The 11,148-nt window shown below is 39.2% G+C and overlaps 1 protein-coding gene across 1 annotated transcript in view; it reads left to right on the forward strand.

Moving 5' to 3' along the window:
* The window catches only part of JAM2 (junctional adhesion molecule 2), a 75,281-nt gene extending 65,320 nt beyond the window's left edge, over nucleotides 1-9,961 (forward strand). Inside the window, exons 6-10 of the mRNA XM_004713084.2 lie at nucleotides 422-521; nucleotides 1,694-1,801; nucleotides 3,783-3,798; nucleotides 5,223-5,262; nucleotides 9,797-9,961. Of these exons, the coding sequence (XP_004713141.1) occupies nucleotides 422-521; nucleotides 1,694-1,801; nucleotides 3,783-3,798; nucleotides 5,223-5,262; nucleotides 9,797-9,829 (297 nt within the window). The 3' untranslated portion in view covers nucleotides 9,830-9,961. The remainder of the gene's footprint in view (nucleotides 1-421; nucleotides 522-1,693; nucleotides 1,802-3,782; nucleotides 3,799-5,222; nucleotides 5,263-9,796) is intronic.
* The last annotated feature ends 1,187 nt before the right edge of the window (nucleotides 9,962-11,148 follow it).

Genomic DNA, 11,148 nt, shown 5'->3' on the forward strand with positions numbered 1-11,148 from the left:
AGGTCAGTTGCTTTAAACCACCAGATGTTCTGTGGGGAAAAGAAGTGGCCGTCCTTTTCTGTAACGACTGGAGCCTTGGAAACTCTGGGCTGCGATTCCAGTCTTATCTAGAGGGTCACTATGAGTCAGAAACCACTCCATGCCCCGCAAGAGCCTAATTATACTATCATTTCAGAATCACAAAAAAAGGATATTGCAAATACACACTTAAGTCTTTCTCTAGCAACTTAAACTGGAAGCCTATTGAATCCTCAGGGTTGTGATGAATTTTTGAATGCACAGTAGAGATTCGAAGTCTTCAGCTGTTTAAAGAAAACATGAACCTTATACTGTAATTAAGGGAACATGGTTATTTTTTTAATCTACCTGTAGTTTATTTCGTTGCTCAAAAAATGTTTGTATTCTTTCCTTCCACACATAGCAATTTAACACTGTTTCAAAACTGGACAGCGGAGAATATTCCTGCGAGGCCCGTAATTCCATTGGCTATCGCAGGTGTCCTGGGAAACGAATGCAAGTAGGTAAGCATAAACTATCGGGGTGTCAAATGGTTAGCAGTTGTTGTTGCCAGTGCTATGGACTCATAAGGAACGTTTGTATAACAGAACGAGCCAGTGCCAATCCTGCACCATCCTCACACGTGTTCTTACGGTTGAGCCTCCATGCAGCGGCTGTGTCCACCTTCTTGGCGAAGAGCTGCCTGGTTTTGTCGTCCTGCTACTTTGCTAAACATCATGCCATTCTCCAGGGACTGGCCTCTCCTGGTGACCCTGCTAGCATGGGTTATGTTTAGATCCATTCACACTTCCTTGAGTCCCATACCCAGAGCCTGCTAACACTTGCCTCCTGTGACAGGAGGTACCTTATTGCCCATGTCTTCCTTATATTCAACATTTTACCAGTGACTTGAATGATTTTCAGGGTAGGTCCCAATTTGGAAAAATACTAAGCTTAGAGAGTTGATAATCCAATTTGGAAGCAAATGAATTAGCGTCAGAGAAATTCCCAAGATTAGGAACATAATCGTGATTTCAAATTTGGGTCGAAAATATCCTATTGTTTGAGGATAGAGGAGATAAGACTTTATTACAACATGAAACCTCAAGGGATCTCATGTCTTTTTCTCCGGGGGTGGCAGTTGAATGGCATGGAGTGCACCTGGGCACGCACACACACACATTTAAGCAAGATGCTTCTGACACGGCTCAGTATAGAGTAACAGTGGTTCAGGTTTGGGGGTTGAGTGAGTCTTCCATTACTACAGGAATTGCAGTAGCAGATGGTATAGAGGAATTTAAAGTAAAATTTAGTTGTAGTAATAGATTACCACAATTTCTTGGAAATTGCCCAATTTTCAAGATTGCTTCGGTCCTATGAATTGATATTCAATCCCATGAATACTGTGAATACAATTATCATTGCATGTTCCGATGAGTATTAGTAAACAGCATAAATTTTATCTTTGGCCCGTCGTACTTTTTCTCAATGGAAGATTCTTGCAAAGCTTTGGTAATACTTTTCAATTAACTTTGGTTCATGTCTAAGCATGAGTTCATTGAACAGGCTTCAAAAGTATGAAATGATCCATGTATATGGGATAACCGTGGAAGGGGAGCTTTTAAGTAGCTTTTTTAATAACTGTCTGGGTCCATCTGTTTGGGGTTCATTGATGCGCTTTTGTTTCCTACTCCAGATGATCTGAACTTGAGGGGCATCATAGCAGCTGTGATCGTCGTGGCCTTAGTGATTTCTGTCTGTGGCCTTGGTGTGTGCTATGCTCAGAGGAAAGGCTACTTTTCCAGTAAGTGGATTGCATAGTTCTTTGATAGACACCCTAGAATAGACTTTTCTTAGTAGACACGGTTTTTCCTAAGAAATTTTCACAAATTGTGGAGAATACTTTGTATTGATTTCTCTCTCTTTTTTGGCAGTAGAAAGTGTCCAAGATGACATGCAGGTGGGTTATAAAGCACAGGGAGCAGAGGCAGAGCTGCCTCAGTGCTGGCTGTCAGGAACAGCCGAGACTAGATGAGAGGAAAGCCCGAGTACAGCTGCACCGTGAGAGGAACTCTGGGCGGGGCTGCTTATTCGTGGATATGCATGTGAAGATCTTTGGGATATTTTTAGGACTTGTCGATCTCGGTGTAAAAATCCATTTCCAGTTTTATGATAAGACATTTCATCAAAATAAACCAATGAAAAGTTTTACCAGTGTAGAATAATGAAATCTTTACTGCAAAGTTAGCACAACTGTTTTTCAGAAAAGAATTGTTCAAAAAGCAAACACTGAGAGCTATTGCATTAGAGTTACTTCTAAGACAGTTGTTTTGTTCTGTTTTTCTCCAAGTTTAGGGCTCTTTTACCTTCAAACCTCTATTTAGGGATGTGGAGTAGGTTTGCTGTCAGTGGGTGAGACATAAAAATAGGTATTTTATTCTCTTGATGAATCTCTGCACTCCCACTGTGAAAGTTATCCAGGCACTCAAAAGCTGCAAAACCTTTCTTAATTCCAGGGACACTAGTGTATTGATGGAGTAATAAACTCATTGCATGTATGTCAAGATACATAGTGAACATTAGTTTTGAAATTTGTTTTAAACATATTTTAAAATAAAACTTAAATGTAAATGGTTTCTATCCCCTTGAAAATATGTTCATAGGAACATTTTATGACACATATACATATTTGTGTCATATATACACATATTTATATATGTTCATAGGAACATTTTATGACACATATACATATTTGTGTCATATATACACATATTTGTATATGTGTAACACTTATATATACACATATTTGTATGTGTATATAAAAGTGTATATGTGTTATATACTTATAAGTGTATAAATATATGTGTTCCTATGAACATATTTTCAAGGGAATTGCCTATAATTGAGAATAACTCAAAAATGTAAAGCTCTACTTAATTAATAATGAAAAACTGACTGATCTATATACTAATTGTTCTTGTGTAGTAGTACGCCTATCTAGTCAAATGTGAGGTGAGTTTACCAATGGAATGCTATTGCGCTGCCTGCTGGTCATCAGTGGAAGTACATTCAGAGAGATTGCTCTGAAAATCCTTGTCATCTTTATACTTTCAAGGACTGTATGTCAGGGTATTTTAACGAGGCTCTGATAAAAAGGCTTTTCTTAAAATAACGAACTAATTAAAGAGAAGCCTTAGGTATTAGAAGGTCACTAGCTAATAATGCCTCTGCTGTTTTAAGTGGGCTGAATTCATGTTCAAAAGGAGCCATTTTCCTGAATTTATATTTTCAACAAGTGTAGAAACTATGGTCTATGAGCCAAATCTGACCTACTGCCTGTTTTTCAACGACCTATAAGCAAAGGGCGGTTTTTCCAAATGAATATTTGCAATCTATTTGAGGATAAGGTCCATTAACTTTGACCCCCATTTAAGAGTAATGTTTTCCCCACATAAGAACTGCATTGTTCTCATTAGCAGCCTGTAATACAAAATTTCCATTTTAATTATTAAACTTTGTTTCATCAATAAAAAAATCATTAAAATGTTGATGTTATAACAACCTACATAATATTTCTTCAATTTGGCGCTTGACCTATAAAATGGAAAATATTTACTATCCGAACTGTCCCAGAAAAATTTTGCCAACCCTGACTGAGAAGGTAAAAATAGGCAATGAGGATTGAGAGTGAACTAAAGAAAATTAGCTATTGCTTATTTTTATATAAATCTGTTAACGTGTCATATTAACTTCTGTATTAATGATGTGTACTTATTCTTTTGTAGAAGAACCTGCCTTTCAGTAAGTATACTTAAAACGCATGCCTATAACAACTTATTTTCTGTTTATCATTGATTTTTAATGTAAAATGTGGGATGTTGGGTTATTTGTGTAAGTTTTAGCCAATTGGAAAGTTATTCAAGTTCATTTAGAAATACATCAAAACTCACTTCTTATACCTGTTTGAATACCTTGAGTAGAAATAAGTTCAATCATTTCTATTAATAGGCATTTCTGTAGTATTTCTTTAAAATATATATTTCATGTACTGTACTAGATAGAAAATTGCCACTTGCATTTTACTTAGTCGGGTGCTTTTTTTTCATCAGCAGGTATTTATTGCATACCAATTCTGTGTTTTAAGAGTTTGGGATGTGGCTGGGAACAAAACTCAGAAAAAATAGCCATATCATGGAGCTTACGTTCTAGTAGAGAAAGGCAGAGGGTAAACAAATAAGCAAGCACTAGCATCAGATGGTGATAAGTTTTATGGAGAACAATATATTCATGTGGGGGGTAGGGAATATAAAAAGTGGGAGTGGAGATTGTCATTTTAAATAGGGCGGTCAGGGAAGATCTCACTGATAAGTCACAAAAATGTCTGACCATTCAAGAAGAGGGGAAGGGACAAATGGGAAGTCGAGGAGACCAGTGTGCACGGAGTATGTGAGGAACAGGAGACTACAGTAGTGTGATTGGAGCAGAGTGAGAGAAAGGAGCTAATAGGAGATAGCTGAGCCAAAGAGTCAGCTTGCGCAGGGCCCTCGCAGCCATTGTGAAGACTTTGACTTTGGTTCTGAGTTAGATTGGAAGTCAATCATGAGAGGGATTTGGACACACCTGTAGCCACCATCTTAACCCTAAATCAAAGGCTCACACCGACAGTTCTGTTGAGAACAGACTGTGAGGTGGCAGCGGGAAGCAACAAGGAGACCAGATAGGAAGCGATAACCCAGGCCAAAAGAGAGAGGGCCCTTGCATTTGAGCAGTGGGGTTAGGGATGCGATGTTGTTGTTATGTGCCATCCGGTTGGTTCTGTGCAGCAGAACCAAACACTGCCCATCCCTCTACCACCTTCATAGTCATTCCTGTGGCGGAGCCCATTGCGGCAGCCACTGTGTGTCCCCGTCTTCTAGAGAGATGACAATACAGTACTTAAAATCAGGCATGGGACATGTTAATAAGTAGAAAATACGGTCTGGATTTTATATAACATTTTTTCATATATGAAATCTCTAGGCGCATCGGGGTTTCTTGCACGACTTTGTCAATTTTAATCTATCAATATAATAAACGTATTAAGCGTTGCTGGCGTTTTTTCCACCTGGGTAAGAGAGATGTTTGTCTCCCTGCTGAAATGGATGAGGGTAACATGAACAGAGGATATGTGTTTCAGAAATGAAAGTGGCAATCTAGTAAACCTGATCTTTTATGTTTTCAAACAGGAAGAGTAGTTCGTCTAAAGTCACCACAATGAGTGAAAATGTGAGTCTTTTAAGTATATTTATAGAATAAATGTGTTTAGGGAAGTGGGCTGGGAAGTGAAGTAGCCACCTTCCCTTTGTACTGATCTCTAACCCTGCTGGTTAGAAGAAGCAAAATAAATGTTAGTTTCTTTCCTCTATCTGGTGTGACATGATTAAAATGCTCAGTATTTGTAGAGCAGTTATAAAAATTGATCTTTGCCCTGTTATTATTTTCATTCCTGTTGCTTTTTCTATTATTTGGCTTCTTTAAAGTGCAAAGTCTGACATTAGCGGCTCCCTTTTATTAGTGAGTAAGGAGACTCATGTTTCCACAATGGTGGTAAAGCTGGGGCCCAGTGATCTTGCTTCCTGGAAGCTTGACCACGAATCATTTCACACCGCTCCCAACAGATCTGTGGTTTAAGTGTGTCCTTCGGTTAATCAAAAACATTTGCACAAATTTAGGGGTTTGAATATTCTCTACTCCTGCTGAAAGGATCATTTCCAGAGTCCGGGGAAAGATGCAATGATTATCTAACTCTGTAAAAAGCAGAGTGTGGGAGAGGCATCAGACCACAAGGGGGAAGAAGAATTACTACTGTCATCTGCCCAAGGCTAATTCCTATAAGGCTAAGGCCAGACATACCTCCAGCCTTCCTTGCCAATCCTGACATCATCCCGCCCTGCCACAGCACACTCTGCTTTTCAGCTGGGCTCAATAACCAATTGCAGAGGCCTCAAAGAACTCACAGACTGTGCTCAAGAGGATGGAGTTTATTAGAGAAATTAATTTATGACACGAAAAGCAATGGCTAGACCAGTGGTCAGCAGACTGCAACTTGAAAGCCAAATGTGGCTCCTGCAGCATGTACAAGTGACTCTGAAGTGAAATTGAAAAAATATAAAAGGATATTATTCAGATAATGGTGATTCAATTTTTTTGTAAAAATGTATTTATAGCTCCTGAATTATTTTTTAATTTTTTAATTGTTGTGAGGGACAGAATTGGCTCTTCCATCTCAAAAGTTTGCCACTCCCTGGGCTAAATTATTGATGGATGTTAGAGTGGGAAATGGGTAAATTACTGGAGCGAAGGTGGGGTCTTAGATTCCAGGGAATCAATTATATATTCAACAGTTTAAACAGCCCAATAATTTTTTTAATAAAAATAAAAGAGGTGAATAAAAGAATATAGTTTCTCTTGGTCAAGAGTAACTCTTCTCACCCACTCCCCTAGGAAGGCCTCTCTCTCGTCCTTGGCTTCTCAGCCACGTGGCCCCTTTGGCCGCGGTCCTTCTCTGATGATGTTACAAAGATTCTTTATCTCAGCTTAATAATTCCTAAAGGCCACACCACCATAAACTTCAGCCTAAAGGTGCTCCTCTCTAGCCTGTGCATCAGGAGACTTAGCTCCCTGAATTAAGTGCATGAAGGAACCCCACTCAGAAAGCAAGCACATCTCCTGCCCGAAGACACGCGGCTTGTCTTGCTCCGTGGGTCAGGATGCCCACCACCACTCTGTCTGGTGCTCTGGCCTCGCTGCCACCATTCCTCTGGTACTTGCTCTCTGGCCCTGGACCAAGGAGATTCAACATACAGGATCTCAGGGTCCAAAAGATGCACTCCACTCATGACTCTTCATACCTGATGGTGGTGAGATGCCTCTTCTTTGATGGCTCATTTTATGATACCCAGAAGAATGGCAAAATCAGCCAATTCTACTTCCAAGTTTTTGCAATCACTATTATCCTGGTTACAGTCACTCACAACTGAATCATGAACCCTGTAGCAGCATCTTCCCTTACCTCTTCTTACCCAGTCCCATCAGGAATAAATCGTTCCCTGAGAGTTAAAAAAGACTATGGTTACAAGAGTCTAGTCAAGTGATTCACCGCACTGCAGATTGTGCAGGGAATACAGTTTAGACACTTAATGCTTATGTATTTTGCATTTGTAAACATGCCTTAAGTAATATCATTGCTCAGGGTTTTTGGCTTCAGGGGTAGTGTGTTAATATCCTAGGGCTACATTAACAAATGACCATAAACTTGGTAGCTTAAGCAAACACAAGTTCATTCTCCTTCTTGTTCTGGAATTCCCTGGGAGAGGCAAGGTATTTAAAAAGCATTATCTGTAAGAAAGATGTCAGCTTCTCAACGTGGCCTACAGGCCATTTTATCATACTGTTCTTTTGGCCGGTGACTTGTCACTTACAAGGGACACTTTTCCACTGAGTGATATTCGCTCCAGTTCTTAACTGATTTTTGTAATCAGAAATCGCAAACATTTGTAAGTATTGATAGTGTGGTGTAATGAGCTCATTCATCCTCCCAGCTTCAACAAGTAGGAGATTAAGGCCAATCATTTGCATCCCATTTTACTCTCTCCACTCCTAATGCAGGATTAGGAGCAAATCCCAGACATCACATTATTTTACTTATAAATATTTGTGTTCCTCTAAAAAATAAGGAGATTTAAAAATATAGCCACATTACCATTGTATTTAAAACAAAGTTTATACTTCAATATTAACAAATAGTCCATCTCCTAACTTCTCAGTTGATTCAAACTGTTTCGTTTTCTTTGTTAAAGCTTTTTGTTTTTGTTTATCTATACATTCTATTTTCTTTATCTATAGACTCTCCATTTCTCTCTCTTCTTTTTCTTATCATATACTTTCTTGAAGATTATGAGTTGCTTTTCTGTAAAAATTACACATGTTCAAGATGTTCTTAGATGTAGCTGATTTCATCTCCTCTTGTCATTAATATGAAGGGGGTGGAAAAAGATTCATGGAAAATTTTCATTACCTGTTAGTTCCCTCTGGTAAAGTCATTGTACGTAGTTAGAGCTCAAGGCTTCCACCCCATCCCGTGGCCAGTAAAAGTGCATTGCTGATGTCATGCGCTTCCTTAAGAGAGGTGGGTGTCTTTGTGATGTTGGAGCTCTGGTGGCACTGTGATTCAACACTGGGCTGCTAGGGGGAAGGCTGGCAGTTGAACCCACCAATTGCTCCACGGGAGACAGAGGTAGCAATTTCTCCTCATACACAGTGCAGCTTTGGAAACCCCACGGGGTCCGTCTATCCTGTCTAAGGGGTTGCTGTGAGTCAGCATCAATCAATGGCAACAGGACTGGTCTAGGTTTGAGATGTAAGCAGCCACGGACACCATTGCCACTGTTGCTACTATTGCTGTTTCATTCCAGTTGGAATGCTTCTGTAAGGAGAGACTTTTCTTCATCCATGGTTGTTTATCCTGAGATATCATTCTTATAAAAAGAAAGAATAAATGTTTGATGTTTATTTCTGTTTTCAGAATAAGGAATTGAATCCCCAGTGTTCTTAGAGGTATTTTTAGCTCCACGGTTATCGTTTGGCATATCCACAATACACTGTAACAGTCTCAAAGTAACATTACCAACACTAACACCAACAATATAATTACAGCAAACAATTTAAGAATTTCCCCTTTTGATTATAACCCACCAGGGAGGTAAATAAAATCACTGTGTTTGAAAGCACTCTGCCTGATGACGTCACCAGCTCAGTACACAAGGAGATGACTCACCCCCTTTCTGCAGACATTTTGAATGTTGTGTTGTTTAGTATCTGGTTCCTGCCACAAAGACTTTATATTTTAGGCAGGGTGAGAAATACCTAATTTTGACCACAGAGTCTTCCCAAATCAAAATGTTAAGTATGCACAACTGGAGAAGAAGGCAGTTCACGGAGACATAAGAAAGAAAAACTCTAAGAAAGCTGGTCCTTAACTAATCTGTGAAAAGAAGCAAAAAATATGTTTGAGCAGAGAAGGAAGCAGTATATATACAAATGAATACTGCATTAAAAAGTGGTCCGAGTTGTCGTCCCAACTCAGCTATTATCGCACTGTGTGACATCAACCAGTCCTTTTGCTTTTCTGGTTCTCACTATTTTAATATATGTAAAAGTAATTAACATGTCACTTGTTTGTTTTGCTGTGAACCTTATTTCACTACACACTTGGGGACAACTAAGTAGATGTCTTCAGTGTATCACATGGTACAGGGTTGCCTTTGACCATCAGTAACTGGAAACCCTACAGTGGTGGCTTCAACAGAAATGTCTTTTTTCAAAGTGAAGCATGAAATCTGAGGTGGCAAGTCCTGGTTTGCTATGAGTTGGAGTGATTTGTATTATTGGAATAGATATGTTGATGAGCCAGCCTATCATATTGATCATAGATGACTTCCAGCTGTCATATATTATCTCGTTTATCCACATCTTGATGGCTCACTAATACTACAAATGGAAACAACTGGAACTTAGACTTAGATCACTAAGATTTCTCCTGCTTCAATTTCAGTCTGGCTTTTTATTCTCTGTGCTAATTTTTGGAAGTCATTTGACTCCTGGCACTTAATTAATTCTTAGTGAAATAGATTTCATTAGCTTAATGGTGTCTTCCAATATCATTCTCATAGTAAATATAACTTTATTCTCATCTTTATATACTTCTGGATGTACAAATTAATGTATAATATTTAAACTTGGCTTTCTTTTTTCCTCCTAGGATTTCAAGCACACGAAGTCATTTATAATTTAAAAAAATTGCATCTTTCAGATACCACAAAACTACAATTGCTACATGAGTTATTAAAAGATTATAAAACCTTGCTTTGTCTTACATTTACATAGAGGTACATGAGGAAATAAAATTGGTATCTTATGATTTTGATGACATCTGAAACTGTCATTTGAAACAAAAAATTCTGGTAACACTTGAAATACAGTCTAGTGTCTTGTGTCAGGACAATGTTAAACAAATCAAAATACTCTGTAATATCCCCAGGTTTGTGAAATAGTAACAACTGCTCGAACTTCCAGAAAACGTTGCTAAGATTCCTCACTTGTGAAGTGAATTGAAGGGATTCAAAAAAATACTGAGATGCAGAAAAAAACCTTTGGTCTAATTTCTCCTAGAATCCTCTCTTCTCCCATCATATAATCATTATTCTGCTGCTTGTTTATCACTAACATGCACAGAAGGGGGCGGGAGGGAGCGAGGTCACATCTTGTAACCAGCGTTCAGTGCTCTGTGTTTACTTTAATTTCTGTAAGCCAAAAACATGAAGAAAACCAACTAATGGATGTAGGCTCATCTGGGGTCTGTCCGTCATGTCTTCATTAAACATAATTCTGAGCGTTAAACAAAGCTCGAGTGGCTTCTTTCCCTCCCGGGGCTGCCTGTTGCTGTTTCCTTCCTCTCCCACCCCCTGGAAGAGGACCAGTGGCTGCTGAGGCAGGCTCCGTGTCCTGCAGCCTGACTTCAGAACTCACGTGGCTGAAGCCCACAGACACAGCAGGTAACCTTCCTGTGTGAGCCGTGATGACTTCACTCTCGGCCTCTGGTGACATTCTGCCCCCAAGGTCAAATGACCACATTAGTCAGAGGTCGGCCTATGATATACACTAGGGGCCAGAAAGTGAGTGGTGACTTTTGTAGGCTGTCAGGTCCCAGACTGAGTCAACTCGGCCATTGTAGCACGAGAGCCACCCTAGAAAATAATAAACAGACGGGGTAAGGGTGTTTCAATAAATTGACAGAATTAGGCAGCAGATAGGATTTAGCCTACGAGTATAGTTTCCAATTACCTAGCAAGGAACCATCAAGAACACCTGTATGTTTTAGTGAGAAATCAGTGAAATGTTGTCCATGGCTTGGATTGACGTGTTCACTCAGCTATGAAGACCTTCTTGCATTGCCAAGTGCCAGGGAAATAGATGTGTCTCAAAGAGGCCTCTGGAGGTATTCCTTGTGCAATACCCAAGATCAAAGTATTCAAACTTTTTTTTTTTTTAATCATTTAATAGGGGCTCATACAACTCTTATCACAATCCATACATACATCAATTGTGTAAAGC

This window comes from Echinops telfairi, unplaced genomic scaffold (assembly GCF_000313985.2).
Source record: "Echinops telfairi isolate 266 unplaced genomic scaffold, ASM31398v2 ScPeMD7_7469;HRSCAF=8507_0, whole genome shotgun sequence".
Taxonomy (NCBI): Eukaryota; Metazoa; Chordata; class Mammalia; order Afrosoricida; family Tenrecidae; genus Echinops; species Echinops telfairi.